Source organism: Jaculus jaculus, chromosome 3, assembly GCF_020740685.1.
Source record: "Jaculus jaculus isolate mJacJac1 chromosome 3, mJacJac1.mat.Y.cur, whole genome shotgun sequence".
In the NCBI taxonomy this organism is placed as follows: Eukaryota; Metazoa; Chordata; class Mammalia; order Rodentia; family Dipodidae; genus Jaculus; species Jaculus jaculus.
In genome coordinates, this window is record NC_059104.1 from 135564732 (window position 1) to 135587612 (window position 22881).

Consider the following 22881-nt stretch of genomic DNA (forward strand, 5'->3'; position numbering starts at 1 on the left):
ATAAAAGTAAACAAAAAATTATTTTAAAAAAGGAATTTTTTGTATATTTGTGTTATACAGAGTTCTCTAGAGGAACAGAACCAATAGGATGACTTCATATTAAAAAGACTTTTATTGGATTAGCTTATGACAGTCCAAAAATAGCTGCCTGCAGGCTTGAAAGCTTGAGAGTCAAGAAACCTGGTGGCTGCTTGGTCCTTGTTGCTGGATACCTCAGCAGTCCTAACCTGGTACTGAAGACCTGGAGGGTCCCTGGAGAGCTGCTTTTCTTCAGTCTTTCATTAGCTTGGGAAGCTAATGAAACTTGATTCCAAACTGGATAGAAACACAAACAAGTGAACAGCGAAGTGCTGGGGATGGAGCCAGGCAAAAGGCATTCACTAGCGAGTAGCACAGGCAGCCAGGCAGAGAGAGGGTCTGCATCCCCTCAGAACTTCCTTACGTATGTCCACAGAGACCTCCTACTCTGGAAGAAGGACTTCATCCTTCAGTTAATTCTTCCTGGAAGCAACCTCATGGGCTGGCCCATGACAAATGTCTGTGAACTCCTAATCTGATCACTTGACAACAGAACTTAACCATCACAATATTTGAGAGCCATTTCTATTTCTTCTTTTTAAAAGTGTAAAGCTGGGCATGATGGTTCATTCTTGAGACAGGATTGCCATAAGTTAAGGCAAGCCTGGGCTACAAAGTAAGATCCTGTCTCAAAAAAAAAAATTAAAAAGTGCTGGGGATGTATCTCAGTTGGTAGCGTGTTGCCTAATGTTATAGAATTTGGGAAGAATGGGACCTCTCAGCTCAGATGGGCTGGACTTGAGAGGCTAAGGCTTTCAAGTTCATCTTACATGCCAAAGAAGAATCAAGGAATGTAGACAAGAAGGTGAGGAGGACTTTCTTAAGAAAAATATAAAAAAGATTCCTGAGATAGTGGGAACATCTCCCATAAGAAAGGGAATTTTTGGATCATGGGCTTGGAGCTGGAAATATAAAGGTGAAAAAGCCCAAAGTGTCAGGGGAAGCATGCTTAGTATTTCCATTGCCATCTGAAGAAGAGAAAGAAATGGGAAAGAGAGGGAAAATTTGTGCTTTTTGAGTTAGAACTCAGAAAAGTAGTCAGACTCAGCAATGAGTGTCTGAAAGCAGTTGCTCTGAGAAAGGGGCTTCTTGGTGTATCTTCGTACATTAGCTCTTTGAGGGGATTAGCTGTTCTTCCCACCTCTTTAGCTTGTCTGGAGTAAGGGGTGGTCTCTTGACCAAATGAGTGATTGACAGGCTCCTCTGGTCTGAAGGAAGTATTTCTTCCCTTTCTAATGTGACCAGGAAAATGGGAGGTGGGGTCCTTCCTTCAGTTATCTCTGAGCCTAATGTCTGCCTACCTACAACATTCTCCCATTAAGAGTTAAGTCTCTAAAGTCATTTAGGAAATGGGCGGGGACTCAATCCAGCTTCTTCAGGCTGAAGTGGAGTATAGAGAGATTCTAGGCCTGCCTCTTCTGGAATCCCCATTTTAGTCTTGCAGAGTAGGTCAGTATCTATGCTCTCTCAGGCTCATGTCCCTGACTACCTGCAAAAGAAAATTACTTTGCTCCTAATCTCTGTCACTAGCAGGCATTAAGCCCTGGATTCCATTCCCAGCACCACAAAAACCAAGTGTGTTGATCCACACCTGTAATCCCAGCACTTGGAAGATAGAGGTAGGAGGGTCAATTCCAGCTCATCCTTGGCTACATACGGAATTCAAGGCTAGCATGAGTTAGGAGGAGAAGAATTCTACTGATATCACGTACTCATTTTTTCCCCTGTCATTAACAGCAAAATGGATGAGCAGGACTTTACGTGAAGTGAAATAAGCTGGAAACAAACTGAAGTCCTGCATGTTCTCTCATGTGTGGAAGTTTGAAAAGAAAAGGCCAACCTGAATGTAGTGATTACTAGAGAGTTGGATTTGATCAGTGTGTGCTGTATACATGGATTCAACTATCACCCTGAACCCTACTAATGTGTACAGTTAGTACTTTGAAAATTCAAAAGAATTCAAATGATTGGATGTTTTGCCCAAGCTGGAAAACACTTATTGTAGCCTTGCACACAAGGAAGTGAAATGCATTCATAGGCAATAAACCATCTGCTACCATAGGTTGAAGTGAGGCTGTTGTAGTCTCCATCCTGCTATTTGAATTGGTTCAGAGGCAGGCAGCCATGCTGGAGGATAGTGCCCTCAGTGCCCTGCCCCATCCCCCTTCCTACGGACTAGGAGCACTCTGGCCCCTGTGAGCCAGCCTGGGTCATCTTTCCTCTGTGTATGGAGAGCTCGCCTCCCTTCACTACAGGCTCCTGCCTCCCCCCATGGACAGAAGACTCAAGCCCAGGCAGAATCCCCAGATACCCTTTGAAGACAGGCTGAGTACCCCCAATTCCTCAATGTTCAATTTCCTTTCCAGCTCTCAAAGACTCCAGTAAGAGATCCATCAACAGCGACTGGAAGATAGAGCTCCCTGGAGAGTTTCAGATTGCAGGCACAACAGTCCGCTACGTGAGAAGGGGCCTGTGGGAGAAGTTTTCTGCCAGGGGACCAACCACAGGGCCGCTGCATCTGATGGTAACTTGCTGGCCCTGCACAATTGCTTCACATATTGCTGTCCCTGGGCCCTGGGTAGGAGATGTTCTCCTTTCTGGGAGTTTACCTGGGTCTCTACTGCTCAGACCTTCTCTTGCTTTTTCGGTCTCATCTTCTGCCATATACCTTGTAATTCCTCTCTTGAACCTTCTCTCTGGCTCCTTACTGGCAGAGCTTCTGTCTTTTTCTAAAGGAGCTGCCTCTAAGAAGGAAATGTGTAGCCACATGAATGGCAGCCAGGGAGAGTTGTGCCATGTAGCAGACAGCCTTGCTCAGTTTGTTTTCCTATCAGGTGGTGGGATGCATAGAACTTTCCCACCGATAAAAACCTTTGTAAATGAACTTTTGGTGGCATCTAGTCTAGTACCACTCATCTTTGCCAGACTCTTCTTCCAGCCCACATCAGAAAATCTGGACAGAGAATCAAATTCCACCTGCGTTTTTAGGTGGGTTCAGGAAAACCTGTGCACTTGGACCTAGCCATGGTATCATCACTATCTGTTATTTCCCAGGGACTCTTTGCAGACCACCTAACATTGGCTAGGTATACCCTTAAGCATTGTAAAGAGGAAAACCATACTATCATTTTTGTCTCAGGATCTAGGTGTTCCCAAGGATAATTTGTGACAGCTCATCAATATTAATAATGTTTGTATGTATTTATGTTTTCCATGTGGGGGCACACATGCATGTGGAGGCCAGAGGCTGACATTAGATGTCTTCCAATTCATTTGCTGAGTTAAGATCTATCACTTGAATCCACAGTTTACGAACTCAGCTAGTCTAGCCAGCTTGCTCTGGGATCCCCTGACTCCACCTCCTGAATTCTTGGGCTACCTGGCAGGCCGCCATGTCATTCACATGGGTGCTGGGGACCCAAACTTCAGAACTCACACTTGCACATCAAGCACTTTCTCCACTGAGCCATCTCCCCAGCCCAATTATTCATATTTTTGGAGTGGTGCCAGAGATCAAATGCAGGGCCTTTTGCCCACGTGAGGCTGCAGTTATTGATTCTGTCTTCTGTGGGCCATATTGTTTTTGAGATAGGGTCTCACTCTAGTCTCAGGGTAGCTTTGAACTCACAGCAATCCTCCTACCTCTGCCTCTCAATTGCTGGGACTAAAGGCATGCACCACCACACCCGGCGCACTGATTCTGTGTTCTGAAGGAGAGGATTTGTAGCAGCTTATGCACCAGACAGCAACGACACCTCCTCATCCTCAGAACCTGCCAGTCTCTCCTTGGAAGCTCTCTCTCCCTAGTAATTTGTGACCTCTGGCAACCTGCAGCTATTTGAGGATTCTCTGGCGTGACCCAAGGACTCTCCCTGATGGAGCTTTGCCCAGGACCACCAGCACCCAGGGTGGTTTTGCTCCACAACGGGCACTGATCTCATTAGTTTCTGGTGAGATGAAAGCTACTCAGCTTCCACTCATGCCTTACCCATCTGGGACTCTGCCCATGTACCACTAAGCCCCTAAATCCACTGCAGATATGTTCCTGCAAATAGGCCTCTGGACCCAAGGGCCTGTGCAAAGCCATTTTCCTAGGATGAGATTGCTTCCTAGTCAGAGTCATCAGAACAAATCCCCACAGCTATTTCTGAGTTCAAAGCAGTTATTCAGAAGGGAGATGAGAGGCAGGCAAAGACAAAATAAGATCCACCAGAAACTTCACCTGTTGGTGTGGGAGTGCACTTTCTCTAATAAGCACCAAGAGGAGTATGCATGTCTTCTTTACCAAACATTTTAATTAACTGAGAAAGTCTTCAGCCCACTGAAGTCAGCCTGGAGTCACCCAGACACCATAACAGAATGGGCGGATGCAACTCATGTCCGGCTGAAGTTTCCGTCCTTATTTAACATTGATTTCTCCCCCTAAAAATAAGGGATATTCCTTTGTTCCTGAGTAAAAGCCATCATCCCCAAACTGAGGTGTGCACAATACAGGGGAACCTTCCCCGGAGACCTGAATTTGAAACAATTATACACATGCATACAGAAATTATATGTGGCTACAAAATTGCACAAAATTGGTTGCATATGGATTCTCAATTTCCCAGTCTTATTCCCACACTGAGATAATAAAGATTGCTTTTAAAGACTAGTTTAGTTTTTTTTTTTGTTGTTTTTTTTTTTAACTAGAGGCATTGTTCCAAGTGCGTGACTGCAGGTTCATCTGTTGGGGGAGTACACATCTAAGTTGTTGGATCTGCTCCTAGTGTCCCCACCCCCACCCCACTGCTCAACCCCAACGACCCAAGGGGCCCTGGGATAGGTGGCTCCTGCCATCTGGAGCCCTTCAGTCTAGGCAGTTGAGCTGTGCATTCGGCCTTTAGCCCCTGCTGGGTCACTCTTGGGCCTCCGTGTCTGACATGAACCTGATGAACTTGCTAGCCGCTTAGCCCCAGGAACACTTACTGGCCTCCAGCCAGGCCACTTCCCTTAACTTCAGGCAGCCTGCTTTGCACTGTTACATTTCCATCAATAAGGCCAGTGGGCACCTGCTGGCTTTGTACAAGCTTGTCGCGTGCATTCTTCGGCAAGGAACAAACCCTTCTATTGTGTGCCCTTCTTAGGAGTTCAGGCCCTGGGGTCCCCAAGCTCACACTGGCTCCCCACAGAAAGATGCCAATATTCCTCCACAGGCCCTGGCCACCCTGTGTTTAGTTATCAGTCTGCAGAGGCAGGGCACACACTTCCTCAGGATCCCCAACACATGTCTGTGAACCACTGGTGGCTTGGTTTGCACAGTCTGCAACCTATGGGTGATCACTTCCATTTCAACACAACGTTTTTACTTCCCTGTGGATCCAGGTGCTGCTGTTTCATGACCAGAATTACGGCATTCATTACGAGTACACCATACCTGTAAACCACACTGCTGAGAATCAAAGTGAGCCGGCCAGGCAGCAGGACGCTCTGTTCCTGTGGACCCACAGTGGCTGGGAAGGGTGCAGTGTGCAGTGCGGAGGAGGTGAGCAACAGGCAGGGGCAGTGGGTGTCTCCCATGAGAACTTCACCCACCGCTGGAAGCTCTGCAGGGTGCACGGCAGAGCATCCATCTCCCACATGTTTCTTAGTGGGCTGACACAGCCATTTGGTCTGGTGCTTGGACCTACAATAAAGATTTGGCCACCAAGGGCTACATGATGGGTATGACAGAATAACACTGGGGATGCGTGGACTAGACTTCTAACTTGGTTGAACAGCACCAGATGATAGTCACACCCACCCCAAGTACTCTGGATTTTTTTTTGTCACTGACACACACAAACACACACACACACACAGTACAATGGAAAGAAAAGGTCCTCCAAGTTGATTGCACACACAGCATGTCGTCCTGACCCCACAGCGCAGCCTAACCTCAGCAGATAACCTGCCTGCACTCTTCCAAGCTGCATTTCCTCAGCTCTAACATGGGGTACTGGCCTTCAGTTCCACACAACAAAGGGCAAAGGTGCTGTATTTACTACTGGAAAGGGAACACGAAGCAATAGGAGACCATTCACCCAGCAGGCCGTTGCAGTATCGCCTGTCATCCCAATGGGCCATGGGCCATATAGCAATGTCATGAGAGACAGGACGCAGGATGAGTGGGTAACAGAGTTAGGACAGAGGATTGGCCAGGATTCAGGAAGCCAACCTGTAGGGCAGGGTGGCAGGTAGAACCCAGACATGGCTCCACCCATCCCTGATGTTAAGCAGTTGGTGATTGCTAAGACAATTTTGTCAAATATGCAGTTAACAGGTTGAGTGTTCACTAAGAAGCTCTTCCCATTGTTCATGGGTAGGAAGCTGCCACAGTGCAGGTTAGGTTAGCCCATCAGACATGCAGAATCAGCTGCGAGTCCCTTCCCATGCATCTCAGCTGACTGCCCTCACTGTATCTTCAACCATTCCCTCCTGCAGGTGGCATCATCGGCCCAGCCACACTGTACTCTGAGAGGCCTTCTGTCCCTATGGTTATAAGTTGTCCCTCTGTGCTGATGGCTTGCCATTCTGCAAGTCCAGTGGCCCATGCCTGTGTCTGTAAATGCAACCAAACTCTGTTCTGGGCCAACTTGTTGCATAGTCAGCCCACTCCAGTAGAACCACTGCAGGCTGTGCTCTATGGGAAACTCTAGGATGTCACTGTCACTGCTGGCTGGGTGGCAATCCCTTCATAACACCAATGGTGTCCCACTCCCTACAGCTGTCAGATCTGCTGACAAAGCATGAATCTGGCCTGCGCAGCTCTGTGCTTTCATATTGGAACAAGGCTGCTGTTGTAGCACATGGGAATAGTGTGGCTCAGGACTTCCTTCCTGACAAATGTCTCAGAGGACAGATCCTGCAACTAATCCACACACCTGTGCTTGGCTCCCTGTTAAGTTTTTGCTTTCATTCTTCTGAAGTAAAAACAATGACAGTAATATGGGAGCATGAAGTGTTAGCCCCCTGCCATTTTCCATTCTTATAGATAGTCATTTCAGCAGCACTGGAGCATTCTAAACTGGAGGTGAAGCCAACCAGCCCACTTGGGGAAACTAGGACGCAGAAGCATGGTGGCCAGCTGTTGATACTGTGGCCATTGTGACACAGTTAATGACAGAGCCAAGGTGACCCCAGACAGCTGGCTCCAGTAGCTACCCTCTTAACTGCCAGTCACTCCGTTCTCTGGGGAAATTGTGCTCATAGTATGTAGGGTGCTTTGGGAACAAACCGGAACGTTAATGGATTTGCGAAGCTTCTCAAGAACACGTAACACTTGGGCAGTAATACCAGTGGGCTAAGTGGACACATGCAGTGTGGCTCTGGGACTCCTTCCTGAGCAATGCAAGTCTGTGTGTCCTTCACAGCAGCTGCCCTGTTCACCACTTCTCCCCAGAAAGCAGCAGTCCTGTGACAAACAGGTAACCCCTCTCTGGTGAAGGCTGACGTGCAGCTGTTTAATGGGACCCAGAGATCCACAGACTTTAAACACCATATGCATAGATCAAAAGACTGGCAATCTTTGGTGGGAAAGAAAGGCCCAAAGCAGAGTTTGGGCCTCCACAAAGCCCAAGGTGTCCAAGAGCACAGCTGACCCAAAGTTGCTGTGTTCAGATCTTGCTCTAGAATCTTCCTTCTGTCCCACACTGCCTTGCCATGTCTGAAATACCTTCAGCCCTTAGATTCTAGCTCTTCCTCACTGACAGCTGATACGAACAGATATCAATCTCTTTAAAAGTCACACCAATCAAGAGTTGCACCCAAATACTCCTTGAGCATGAATGCAATGGCTTTCCAGGTGTGTGCACCACAGCTCTTCAGTGCCCATGCTCTGCCTTCCAGGGGAACGCAGAACCATCGTGTCATGCACACGGATCGTTAACAAGACCACCACTCTGGTGAACGACAGTGACTGTCCCCATACAAGCCGTCCTGAGCCTCAGGTCCGAAGGTGCAACTCTCATCCTTGCCAGGCACGGTAAGTCACTGCTTTCTGTGGGTTGGACCCACAAGGGTCTGGAGCAGCAACACTGTGGATGAGGGTATGATGTCACCCACTTAATGCCACTGTACCATTCTGTGCCATATTCTTTTATTGTTGCTGTGATATTTTTACTGGCTCAAAATAGTCATGTTGCTTAACAATGTGGGAACATTCTGAGAAGTGTGTGTCTTGTCAATTTTGCTGAACAGATTTCATGTTTATTTACACATACTTCAGTAGTAGAGCCCACCACATGTGCACATGTGTAGGTGCATTGGCGTGTTCCTAGGGCATGATAAATAAAACATGACATGAATGTGAGCACAAGAACAAAACTGTAAGGCTTGGGAGAGACCAAGACCATGGAAACCACTCTGAGGCAAAGATGAAAGCTTTTATTCAGGGAAAAACATGAGCTGCCAGGGCAGGCTCACAAGAGTGGAGCACAGCCAATCTGAGTTTTCAGATAATGGGCTTTATAGGGCTTCTTCAGTTGGGGGAAGGTGAGGAAGGGAAAAGTTGAATTAAAAAAAGGTTTCTTTAGGGGAGATTTAAGATAGCCAGGGTGTGAGACAAGAACAGTGACCAGGCTACTTACAAAATAAGGGGCAGGAAACCGTGACCTGGGGGTATTGTTAGGCAAGGAAGGGATAATGGTTGAGAAGTTTCTTAAGGAATGTGGACAATCCACTTCCTTATGCCTCTGTCAGCCATTCTGCTGTCCTTGGTGACTCCATTTTGGGAACCCATTCTGACCTAATAAAAACATTTCAATCAAAAGGCACAGTAAACATGGGATTATGAAGCAGATGCTGATATGATAGTGCAGCCATTTCTACAGTAACAGTTCTTTTTAAGTAGGAGTACACTCTAAAATAACAATAGCAAGTATAATAGAGTAAGTCTCCAAGCCAGTAGCATGGTCATTTATTATCATTTTCAATATTGTGGACCATGCTGTGTGTTATACTTTTATAAGTTACAACACAAAAGGTTTGTTTCCATCAGTACCATCATAGACATGTGAGAGACTTACTGTTCTGTGACATTACAGAGGCACAGTGTCACTGGGTGACAGGAAGTTTTCAGTGGCATTATAATCTTCTGGGACCAATGTGTGTTGTGGTCCATGACTGGCTGAAACAGCATGGTGGTAGCATATGACTGTGCTCATTTTTGCCTGCTAAGCCAGAACACTGGTGGAAATACCCAGCCCTAGATGGAATGGATAACACATCAGAGAGGAAACCTCGCCATCACTGCACTCTGTCACCTGCCTCCCATTGGCTCCCTTAAATCACTTACATTGGAGGAAACAACAATAAGTGTTAGACTATGCGTATCTCGGAGTAAGAGCACATGCAGTTCAGTGTCAGAGGCTGTGGCTTGTCTCGTTGGCTGAAATTAACTCTCATCCTTACCACTTTCATGAGTACAGAGCTTGGTGTTGTTTGGAATCCATTTGAACTTCCCTCCCAGCTCCTTCTGAAACAGAAGATATTCATGCACTCATGTGAGCTCTTGGATTGTTGGTTGACATAAAATAGGTTTATCAGTTCCACGTTCTTCTTTCTGGTTGTTTCAGTGGAACTGAGCATGGTACCATGACAGTTGCATTGTGTGATGTCACTCCTCAGCTTCCCTTTCTGCTCCAAGTTGAGCTGAAATGGTTTTAGACTTGTGGCTCTGCCCATCATATTGAGGCATGTTTATGTTTATAACTAAGGTGGGCTTTTGCTATGCAGTCTTAGGTTTCTTAAGCTCTACTTGGACCACTTGCCTAATTCAGGAGATTCACAATATATTTGTCTTTAAATCTACCCCCTTTTCTTTGTTAAACTCTTAACATGTGCTTGAGAGAGAAGAGATGGGAGGGAGAGCAAGAAGGTGAGACTTGTTGCATTAATTCTATGTGCTTCATGGGAAATTAAGAATGAAAGTCTACCCTCACACTGCTGGCTTTAAAGAAAGACTCACAGCAGAAAGCCTCTTTGGGAATCTTGAAGATTAGTAAGCCCATAAATCTCAAACCCATAAATCAGTTAATCACACACTCACTTGACCAAACAAAGAAGGACTTGCCACTGTAAAGACTCAGAAATAAGACAGGTGAGAGTTTCTTCTCCTAAAACCAAGGATGGCCTAACTCCAGTAAAAGAAATGAGGGCAAGAGATTCATGATTAAGAGAGGTTGGGCTGGTGTCACGGCTGAAAAAATTAAGCCTTAAGGATTCATTTAGGAATCAAATTTCCTGCATTTTTAGTGTGTGTGTGTGTGTGTGTGTGTGTGTGGTGTGTGCACATGCGTGTGCCCTTGCTGCACCCTGTATACTCACTAGTGGCTGGTGGAGGGGAGGCACTCACCTTCAGTGGTTGGAGTGGAATTTGGGATATCCCACTCTGTTGTTATTCCACCTGATCTTGTTTTGAGCCAGGGTCTCCTTTTGCTGATTCCAGAGCTGGCGAGCTCTAATAAGTCTCAAGTCTCAACTCCCCTATAGGACTGGGGATACAAATGTGTGTGGTCATGCCCAGATGTTTTACAATTTATTTGGAGATTTGGACTCCTGTAATACCAGGCCCCCTCAGGTTCTCATGCTTGTTCAGGAAGTGCAGTTAAGTGGTAGGCCACCTCTCCACCCCAAGAATAAGTTTTCTAATCAATATGTTTTCAAACTATTATAACATCTTAATATTTTAAATATTTCATGCAGAAATCAAACAAAATGAAACATATTCTCACTCAGCATCTTCCTCTCCTCACAGTGGGCCATTAGCTCCTCTGCAGGACACTGAGGGCCAGGTTGAAAAACTTCCAGTCAAGGATTCTATATTCAGTCATGATGGAGTAGCTTGTATGGAGCTAACCATCCTGCATTAAACAATGGAGAACTCTGGAGAATGTACAAAAGAAACTGTTAAAGCTAGAAAGCAGGTAGAAACTGGAGAGAAGCGGGAGATGAGTAGAAGACTAGAATGTCCCTGAGTGAGCTTCCATCCTGACAGCTTGTCAGCTGAACGGAGGCCATGTTAGTTACTCTGGCATTGTCAGTGTGACAAAACACCCAATAGACACAACTTAAAAGAGGCATGTTTTACTTGGGATCACGAAATCAGAGGTTTTAGTCCATCACAGTGTGAAAGGCATGCTATTGCAACCCAGCCCATGGTGGTGGAGGCTGTTCATATGGTGGTAGACCAGGAAGCAGAGAGCCAGAGTCAAGATACAACTTTCAGAGGCCTTCCCCCAGTGCCATTCTTCTGCCAGCTAAGCCCCAGCTCTAAAGGTTCCATAGCCTCCCACAATAGCACCACCAGCTGTGGAACAAGCATCAAAGCATGAGCCTGTGGGGGAAATCTCACATTTAAACCATAGCAGAGGCTCTTGCTGGATCTCTGTGTGATGGACACATGGCATCTTTAACTGGTTGAACTATCAGAAGATGTTCAGGAAAACCACAGCTAATGGAAATTGAGATGGAAGAAAAACAACCAGAAAGAGTAGACTCACCAAATCTTATATGTTTTAGCCATTTCTAAGGCTAATACATGAATAGTGGGGCAGACTTAACCAAGCACAGCAAAGGGGAAAAGATCTTAACTGCTATTAAAGCAGCTGTCTACCATGGAAGGCAGGTATGTGGAGTTTTATGCTATCCAATTTAGCTGACTGCTAAACCATAAATTCAGTATTCTTTTACCATGATACTCTAGAGTCACACTGCTCAACATGGTAGCCATCAGCTAGTTCAAATGGAGATGTGCATAGTACCAGATTTCAAGATTTAGTATGTAAATAGATTGTCAATATTTTAATGATATGTAACATATCTTAACAGTTTTAAATGTGACTACATTGATTGTATCCAGCCAAAATAATTAAACTTTGAGGTTGAGGGTATAGCTCAGTGATGAAGTGCTTGCTTCCCATGCCTGAAGACTGGGTTCAATCCCCAGTGCCACAAACAAAAGAAACAAATAGTTTCAGTTACTTCCTCCTTGCTGGAAAAAAAAAAAAAAAACCAACCAGAAGCAGCTGTGGGAGGAAAGGATTGATTCAAGGGGAAGTTTCTTCATGGCAGAGAAAGCATGATATGAACAGACAACAAAGCATCACATCTTGTCACAGCATCAGGGAAGAAGCATCAGGTGTGAACTAGCTAGCTAGCACTGGCAAATGGTCTGGACTGTAAAATCCAAAGGTCTGCCCTCCTGTGACACACCACCTCCAGCAAGATTCCATCTCCTAAAAGCTCCGCCAGCTAAAGACCAAGTATGAAGTTTAATCACAAACACCTGAGGCTATCAGGGACAGTTTACATTCAGACTACCACAATCCACCCCAGCCTCCATAGACTTGTGACCATTTCATGATGCAAAATGCATTCAGTCTAACTTGAAAAAAAATCCCATACTATTTACCAATCCCAACATTCTTCAAAAGTTCAAAGTTTCATCTGAAACTCAAGGCAGTCTCTTGATGGTGAGCCCTGTAAAATCAAAATACTAGTTACACACTTGTTGCAGTCAGGTTCACATTGCTGGCAGAAATCACCCAACCAAGAGCAGCTTTGGGGGAAAAAAGGGTTTATTTGGCTTACAGACACAAGGGGAAGCCCCATGATATCAGGGAAAATGATGGCATGAGCAGAAGTTGGGCATTACCTCCTGGACAACATCAGGTGGACAACAGCCACAGGAGAGGGTGCCAAACATTGGCAAGGGGAAACTGGTTATAATACCCATAAGCCTGCCCCCAACAATACACTGCCTCCAGGCATTACTTCCGAAATCTTTATCATCTGGGAACCTAGCATCCAGAATACATAAGTTTATGGGGAACACCTGAATCAAACCACCACATTCTGCCCCTGACTCCCCTAAACGGATAACCATCCATGATGTAAAATGCAGTAATTCAGTCCAACTTTTCAAAGTCCCCATAGTTTGTATCAATCCTAATGATGTTCAAACATTCCCATAGTCCGAGATCTTTTAACTGAGTCATAATATCAAAAAAATCCACTAAAACCCCATAATGGCACAGAATAAACATCCACACTGCAAAAGATGGCATGGGGTATAGCAAAGAAATATTCAACCAATACAAGATTTAAAACAACCAGGGCAAACATCAGGCTCCAAGTCCAGCAACTCTAGCCAGTGACAAGTCTCCAAATCTGAAAATTCTAACCAGCAACAAGTCTCTGGCATTCCAATTCCACCCCTCCAGCTAGGCTACTCACAGTCCTGGGAAAACTTCGTCTGGGGCTGGAAGTTCTCCTTAGTAGCTGTCTTGTAGTCCCAGCATCTCCACTGGGTCTCCACTGTAACCCGTGGCCCATCCTCACAACTCTGTCAGGTCTTCATGTAGGTGTCCAGCAAACCTACTTCACACTGCCCATGGCTGGTTCCAAAACACAAGACTGTTTCAAACTCAATGACCCTCTCTTTCCTGCATTTCTCATACTCCATAATACCAGATGAAGTGCTAATTCATTAATCTGGGGTCGTGGGGGGGGGGCAATAAAGCAGACTTTGAAGAACACAACACTCCTTCAGCATTCAGGCCTCTTCAAAAGACTGCATTCTTCCAGCTGTCTCAATTCAGTCAGCTGGCCCAATATCAAAGATTGTAATCTCTAATACAACTGCAGCTTAATGGGTAGAAGTTTTGGCCCAAAGATATCATTTTCTCTGTTCCATATTCCTCTGCTCACACCAGTCCATTTCTACACAATGCAACCCCGCACAAATTCTCAGGACATGAGTATAACAGCAAGCCTCTCACACAAACTGCTTGTAATCCAGTCCAGTCAAAGTTCTTTGTCACCTTCGTAAGCCAAACCTCACAGTACATAGTTCTTACTGCATTCTATAAGCAACTTTGTAATTCTGCCTCCTTCAGGTCTTCTAACTTACACTAGAAAACTAACCAGAAACTCATATAGGAAAATGCCTATGAAACAAAGTGACCATGAGCTGAGGAGGTAGCTCAGTGGACAAAGTGCTTGCTGCACAAACATGATAAGTTAAGTGTGTACCCTCAGAACTCATGTTTTGTCAGCAGACTAGCACAAGTGTCTGTAATCCCAGCACTCCTATGGTAAAGAAGGAGGCTGAGACAGGAAAAGCTCATGAGCCCACCAGCCTGACAAACGTAGTGGTGACCTTACCTCAAATAAGACAGGCAAGGAAAAAGACCCAAGGTTGTTCTCTGACTTCCACAAGTACTGTCACACACATGTGCCCACACTCACACACATACACACAGAAGATCTTTTTTCAAATGATGTATACAAATCTGATGTAAACAAGATGGCATGGAGCTGATCTAAACCTATGACAGAGAACTCCATACTCCATAACACTCACAGTCTTCACGGCTTGACAAACCACAGTTATCATGGTTTTGCACTTGAATGAAGTTAGACTGAAAGCAACTTATCAAGGAGCTAGAGAAATAGTTCAGTCAGTGAAAAGCTTGCCTTGCAAGCATGAGGACCTGATTTTGATCCCCAGAACTCATGGTGCTTGCAAGTTATCCTAGTGCTGGAGAAGCAGAGAGAGACAGATACCTGTATCTCACTGGCTAACCAGTCTAACCTACTAGGTGAATTCCAGGCCAGTGAAAGACCATGCCTTTAAAAACACTGCTTCTGTCTGGCCTCCACATGCATACATCTACATGTGCATGCACACACATGTACAAACTTTATATATCTTCCAGGTTCTTTACATATGTTACATGTAGACACATTCGGGCACTAGCATTTGAACTATTGCAGAGCATGGTCTACTTGTCTTGTCTTTCATAAGAACCTGTAGTTACATAGACCCAGACAAGCTGAATGACACATAGAGAATTTGGCCTTAAATAAGGGCTAGAAAAAAGATATGACACATAAGTGGATCTGCTTTGTATAAGGCGGAACTTGGAGATGTATGGGGTCTGGAGAACAAATGTCAATTTGGGATGAGATGGGCATGATTACAGGACAGAGCTTATAGTCCAAACAAACAGCCTCAGAACCCATGGCATGAACTCTATTATAAAGAGCCAGAATGTTACCCATTAGTGAACCTGGCAGAGAGAAAGCCTTTCTATGTTATTGTTACTCTTTGACCTTGAAAAAAAGGCAGGGTTGTCCTTCTCTCTTGTATTTTCCTTTATTTCTCCTGATCGCTCCTTAATTTTCTCCAACCCTCTTTTTTTCCATTGAGTTTCTGACAGTTTCCTTTGCCTTCCCAACTGCACGCTATTAGCACCTCTTTATTCTAATCCAGTGCCTAGCTCTGTGGATCACTCTCCCAGCCCCTGCCGAAACCATATGGAATCTGGAATCTGACACGCAGGACAATGGCTGCTCTCCAGCATCTGGTACCCCAACACAAACATCGGCAAAGCTGGCCTCGACATTGGCAGGAGAGGCAGAAATCACAGATAACTCAGCTGTTATGACTGCGGCCAGCAGCCTTCACCTTGCTGACCACAGTCTGCGGGAAGAGGCCCCTGTCGTTGGCATTAAAAGAGCCATATTGTGTGCCAACATTGGAGACCCATGCAGTGCAATGGGCTGCACTTGGAGCCCAGAGCTCATACGTTACTAGGTTTAGCATTTTTGCAGTCTTTTAGAGCTTATTAGGCACTTGAGAAGCCATTCCAAGTTATTAGATATTTCCCTATAGCATTTATGATTTGAACTCCTTCCCAGGCAGTACATGCTGTGCTGTACATTGAATTAAGTGATTCAGAAAAGAACATTCAACAGCATACTGGCAATTGAATTGAACAGTCATCTGCAAGGAAATGTATTTGGTTTTTAAATTTGCCCTCCTTCCTCAATTATCTTAACTATGCTGGCCTTCTTTTAGGTTGAATTGAATGGGATACCACATTTTATTTTCTTCTTCCCATTTTTGGTATGTGGTATGTGTGTATGATGTAGGTAGATGTGTGGTGTGTGTGCATGTTCACGTGTGTGAGTGCAAGTGCAAACATGCTATGACACATACATGTGGGGGTTAGAGGACAATGTCAGATGTTGGTCCTCATGTTCTGCTTTCTTTGAGACAAGGTCTCTCATCATTCTCCCCTGCATTTGCCAGCCCAGCTAGCCTACAAGCTTCTGAGGGATTCTGCTATCCCTGCCTCCCTGGGGTCACAGATGCTCATGCTACAGCATCGGCTTTATGTGGGTTTGGGATCAGAGCTCAGCTACTTAAACTTGCAATCTAAGCACGTTATCTACTGAACTATCTCTGTATACCAAAATACCACATTTTCTTATGAAGGCATGGTGTGTGTGTGTGTGTGTGTGTGTGTGTGTGTGTGTGTGAGAGAGAGAGAGAGAGAGAGAGAGAGAGAGAGAGAGAGAGAGAGAGAGAGAGAGAGAGAGAATGGCCAAGCAGGCAGAGAAGAGTTGGAAGATTATGACTTAAGAATGAAACTGTAAACATGTGGATCTTAAACTACAACCATGATTTGGAAAGATGCCATTGTTTAATCATTTCTTGCTAGTCTGAAACTTCAAAATTTTATTTCCTGCTTTCTTCTGAAATAAAATCAGCAAACCTAATCATAGTGCTGTTGGTCTACTATTGGCTTTGTTTGTGGTGTGGAATGGTGAGGAGAAATTTATATTAGCTGAATTCTAGGGCATTCTTTAGACATACATATTCCAGAACCTCACTTATGACTAAATTAATTAGGAGTTGTGAAGCCATTCTGGTAGCAAAATTAGAAAACAAATTAAGGTGAAAGAAGAGAAAATAATTTGTGTTCTTTTAATTATTTCAATACTTTTCCTCTTAATTATTCTAAATAAGTGAACCTAGGTTCCCAGGTGAAATACCAGGTACATAGATAACTAGATTTCCCATGTTAGGAAATGAGTTTCATACAGACTAAAAAGAAGTCGTTCTCTCTTCCCAACTTTTCAGAGGACTAAAATATAAAGACCATTGAGCACTTGATGTTTCCACTTGACTTTTCATGTAACAGTTATGGGAAAGGGAAAATGTGAGATATGATCTGAAATATACATAAAGAACAGAAGCATCAAAAGCAGTAATTTGCTGATGCCTGCCTTACATCACTATGTGCTCTGGTTTCATCCACTGAAATAGGGATGGCAAGGGTGGGGAAACCTGGCCCTCAGCAGGAGCCCAAGTACTAAAAGTTAGCAGCATATACAAAGAGGAGCCTGTTGTCTTTCTAGTCTTCTGTTACAAAGTGATCCATCAGAGATGAAGGGAAAATCCATTCTCTAGGTTCTGGAAGAAACATCAGGCTGAAGAAAGGGCTCTGCGGTAAGGATGACAATGGAAAGATTGCTAACTGGTAGAATCACTGGAGAACTTTCAGAAACAAGCTGGATGTGCTTGGTGTCTGCATCTTAGAATAGTTCCTTCCTCTTGGGATCTAATGATTTTTCTTGACAAAGTTCTGTATGAGCTAACTCCCTTAAAGGAAAAAGAGAAAACAGGCTGAAGATACAGAGGAATAATTTATATCTCTTTTAAAGTACTTGTTTATACATAAATGCAATGAAAATATAACTGTGCAAGAAGATGTATTAGGCACCCAGACGCCATAGTAGAAAAGCATGAATGCTTCATGAATATTAGACAAGATGATGTTAAAAACATATCACTAAAGTGGGATGACTCTCAATCATAGAACACTTATTTAGCATGAGCCAGGCCCTGATTTTAATCCCCAGCACTGAAAAACTCTGTTACTAGAAATAGTAGCCTTTAGTTATGATAATAGAGGACTCTACCAAGAAGGTATGACAATTACATCTGACCACACAGCTCTAAAATACAGACCAAAATGTAGCAGAAATGTAGATTTAGACATTTTAATTATGATCATGTAGATGTCAAAGCCCAATGTTCAGTAATGTATTTGAAATAGGTATAAAATTAGCAAGAATTAGAAAGGCTTAAATAACCCTATAAATCAACAAGACTTAATAGCCATCTATGTTTCAGGTGACCTTACACAACAGAATTTATTTATTTATTTCAAATGCACATGGAATTTTCTTTAGGACAGAGCATTGTATAAATTATCTTTCTCTTTGCAGGGACAAACACCTGACAAAAATCAGTTGGAAGGAGGGAGGGTTTGTTTCTGCTTACAGTTCAAGGTTACAAGGGAAGGCATGGCAGTGGGAGCTTCAAGCTTCTGGTCACATTGCTTCTGCAGTGAGGAGGTGGAGCATGCAGGCTAGTGCTCAGCCTGCCCTCTCCTTTTGGACCAGTCTGAGCCCTTATCCCACAGTTGAGGTGGGACTTCACACATCAGTTTACCTGATAAAGTTAATCCCTCACAGGCATGCCTAGAAGTTTGTATCTCAAGTTATTCTAGGGGCCATCAACTTGATAATAAACACAAAACCCTTACAAGTATACTCCTAACCTAACAACTTTTAGTAAACCTAACAAATGTAAAAGAGTTGACAGCATGCAAAATATGTTCTCTGACCACACTTAAAGAAATTAGGAATCAATGAGAAAGAAACTTGGAGAACTCAATGAGGAAATTAAGCAACATACTACTTAAATAACCAATAAGCTGAAGAGAAATTGCAAGAAAATCTAAAAGGTTTTGGAAAGTAATGAACATAAAGGCACTCCTTGCCAAAACCTGGGAAATGTAGTCAAAGCAATCCTTAAAGGAAAATTTATAGCCTCAAATAGTTACAATAAAATAGAAGAAAGATTTCAGATCAATAGCTACATTGTGACTCGGAAAAGCAGACAACAAAACCTGAAGCCAACAGGAGGAAGAGGTAATAAATGTTAGAGCAAATATTCATGAGACAGGACAGAATACCAGAGAAAACAACAAAGCCAAAAGTTGGCTTAATATAATTGATAAACCATTGTCTATACTGGTCAAGAAAAAAAGATTTACTGCTAAAATCTGGAATAAAAGAGAGGACATTATTATTAACTTTACAGAAACCAAAAGGATTGGTAATTAATAATGTGAAGAGCTGTGTGTCACAAATTTGATAACCTACATGATATAGCTGCAATCCTAGAAAGAACAAAAATAAAACAACAAAAAGCACCTCACAAGTAGCATTGTACTTAACTGCGAAAAACTGAATGCTTTCTTCCAATGATTAAAAGCATAGCATAATATCTGCTCTTGCCACTTACATTTAACATTGTCCTAGAGATGCTTGTCAGGGAATTTGCCCAAGAAATGAAATAAAAGGATTCATATTGAAAAAGAAGAAATAATAGAATGTGTGTACACAAAGGACATGATCTTATATTTGGAAAATCCTAAGCAATCATCTAAAGAAACCATCTGAACTATAAAAACAGTTGGGGTTTCAGGATGTAAGATCAATAAATAAAAACAAACTGAATGTCTATATAACAGCAACAAGCAAATAGAAAATGGAATCAAGAAACCAGCTTTATTTGCTAGATGTCATACTTTGAATGTGCATTTTCCCCCACAGGCTTATTTAATGGAACACTTGGTCCACAGCTGGTGACACTGTTTTGGAGGTTGTGGAACCTTTAGGTTGTGGCCTAACTGGCAGAAAGAGGCTGCCTGGGATGAGCCTAGAAGGGTATATCCACTTTTGGTTGTAGTTAGAGCGCTGTTTCCTAATCCACCAAGATGTGAAGAGGCCACACCACAAGCTTCCACCACCACAGGCCAAGTTGTGCCAGCTAACATGCATTCTCATGTGCTGGATCACATCCTCTAGCCTGTGAGCCAAAGCAAACCCCTTCTCCCTTAAGTCACTTCTGTCAGGTACCGTGTCAAAATGACAGGAAAAGTAATACCAGAACACCATGAAAAATAAAATATGTAGAAACAAGGAATTTTAAAACTTGGAATCTGAAAACTACTAGAAGATCTCAGTGGAAGGAAAGACATCCCATGGTCATGAATCAGAATCCTTGAGGATAGTGTCACTTGACAGTTTCTCTACAGTGTAATTACTGTTAACATTTCTGTCTGTCTTTGGGGCACAAATGAGCAAATGGTCCTAAAATGCTTATGGAATTGCCAAGGATCTGGAATAGCCAAAACAATATTAAAAGAGACTTATAAATGTGGAGGTTTAATGCTTCCCAATTTCAAAACTTCCTTTGAAATCAGAACAGTGTGGCATCATCATGTATACAAGCAGAAAGAACGATGAAATGCAGCTGAGAGTCAAGAGACAGAGCCTCGTGCTTACTGTCACTGGCTTTCAGCAAAGGTGCTAAGAGCGTTCAGTGGAATGTTTGTCTTCTCAACAGATATCATTTATCTTTGCAGCAAATGATGTTAGTATGTCCAGATGTTCACATTCCAAAGAATGGCGCCATACACAAGATTTGATTTAAAGTGCAACAAAGATCTAAAGACCTAAATGAATAAAATTAGTAAAACAACACAAGCAAAAAATCTTCTTGACTTGTCAATGGTCTTTTAAGTTTCATATCAAAAGTACAGGCAACAAAAAAAGTTGAACAGATTAGAATTAATCACAATTATGATACCATCAAGCAAATGAAAGATGACCCAGAAATGAGAGAAAATTTTCAAATTATATGTGGTGGTTTGAATCATATGTCCCCATAAGCTTCTGTGTTCTGACTGCTTGATTCCCAGCTGGTGACAATTTGGGAGGCGGAGCCTTGCTGGAGGAGGTGTGTTGTTGAGGGCAGACTTAGGGGTGTTATGGAAATTTCCCCCTTGCCCAACCGTGGCTCATTCCCTTGCTGCTGTTTCCACCCATTGTGACAGAGGCAGTGTTCAGCCTCTGCTCATGCCATGCTGTCCCTTGCCATCATGGAGCTTCCCTCGGAGACTGTAAACCAGAATTTAAAAAAAAAGAATCCTCCCATCAGCTGTATTGTGTTGGGTGCTTTATTCCAGCAATGAGAAGGTAACTCCAACACCATGTATCTGACAAGGTACTTACATCTAGAATATACAAGGAACTACCACAACTCAACAACAAATCCCCCAATAACCACAGTCAAAACTGCACAAAGGCTGCACATATGTCCAGCAAGCACCTGAAAAGATGTTTAACGTTATCATCTGAGAAATGCAGAACAAACCCCTGAAGGAGACACAACTGTCCAGCCACTAGTGGCCATAGTTAAAAGAACTGACAATAAATACTCTTGAGGATATAATCAGAGCCTTTGTGCCATGGGCTGGGGATAATAAATGGTACAACTTTTGAAAATATTCTGACATTTCTTCACAAAGTTAAATTTTGATTTACCTATCAATCTAACAATTCCAATCCCGTGCATAAACCCCAAAATAATGAAAGGATATTCACAGTTGAATTTGTACACAAATGTTTCTTTATTTTTTAATTGCATTAAACCGGATTACATGAAGCCATTTTCATGCACATCTAAGATACACTTTGCACATAGTTCCTCATGCCCTGCTACCCTCCCTATTTGAGTTCCTTCCCCAAGAAAGTTTCACTTCTTTCTTCATGTCATATATACATACTTGATCTTAGGTATCTATAAAGTCAAGGACCTAAAAATGAGAGGAAATATGGGATATGTGTCTTTCTGAGACTGACTTAATTTGCTTAATATGATTATCTCCAGTCATATCCATCTTCCTGCAAACAACATAACTATATTCTTCTTTATGACTGAATAAAACACTGTGTGTACCAACCACATTTCTTTATTCATTCTTCTGTTCACAGACACCTTGGTTATAATAATCTACAAGTTAGCTAGTGTGACTACTGCTGTGCTAAACAGTGACATACAGGTTTTCTGTCCTACTTGCTGTGAAGTCTTTTGAATATCCAGTAGTGTTATAGCTGGTGATAGACCAGATCTACTTTCAGCTTTTGGAGGAAGCTTCCTAGTGATATACACATTGCTAGACTAGTTTACATTCCCACTGGCAATGTGCAACCAACAGTTCTCTTTTAAAAAATCATTTTATTTAATTATTTGCATGCAGAAGTAGACAGGAGAGAGAGAGGATATGAATGGATGAGCCAGGGTTTCTAGGTGCTGCAAGCAGATGCATGCATCACACTGTCCATCTTGCTTTAAGTGGGTATTGGGGAATTGAACCAGGGTTGTTAGGCTTTGCAGGCAAGCACCTTAACTGCTGAGTCATCTCTCCAGCTTGTTTTTTGTTCCCATCCTCACCAGTGTTTCTCATTTGTTTTCTTAGTTAGTAGAGTGGCTAGAGTGAGACGGAATTGCTATATAGTGTTAGTTTGCATCCCCAATGGCTAGGGATGATGAATCTTTTAGTTACATTTATTGAACATTTGCACTTCCATCTTCTGAGACCTCTCTGCTCATTGCATTAGGCCATTTATTGATTGAATTCTTTGATTTCTTATTGTTTAATTTCTTGAGTTTTTTATATATTATAGGCATTAATAGTTCAGGTGTATAGTTAATAGAAGTTTTTCTTCCATTTTGTATCTTCACTCAGTTCATTTCCTTTGCTGTGCAGACACTTTAATTTCCTGAGGTCCTATTTCTCAATGACTGGCCTTGTTGACAACTGGAGTCTTATTCATAAAGTCTGTCTGTACTGTATCTTGTAGTGTCTTCCTTACTTTTTCCTCCACCAATTTCAGAGTTTCAGGCCTTGCATAGGGGCCTTCAATCCATTTGGAGCTGACTTTCATGCAGAGTGAGAGATAGAGATCTAGTTTTTTCTTCTACATGTGGATATCTAGAGTTACCAGCATTCGTCATTACTTATAATAGCAAAAACCAGAAATATGTCAACTGCTCACCCACTGGTGAATTTACAA

General features: G+C 43.1%; 1 protein-coding gene across 2 annotated transcripts in view; it reads left to right on the top strand.

Moving 5' to 3' along the window:
- Adamts17 (ADAM metallopeptidase with thrombospondin type 1 motif 17) overlaps positions 1–22881 on the top strand; it is a 335608-nt gene that overhangs the window by 259074 nt on the left and 53653 nt on the right. For both annotated transcript variants that reach the window (XM_045144992.1, XM_045144993.1), the window contains exons 17-19: positions 2445–2602; positions 5440–5599; positions 7942–8077. In XM_045144992.1, coding sequence (XP_045000927.1) covers positions 2445–2602; positions 5440–5599; positions 7942–8077 — 454 coding nt within the window. The remainder of the gene's footprint in view (positions 1–2444; positions 2603–5439; positions 5600–7941; positions 8078–22881) is intronic.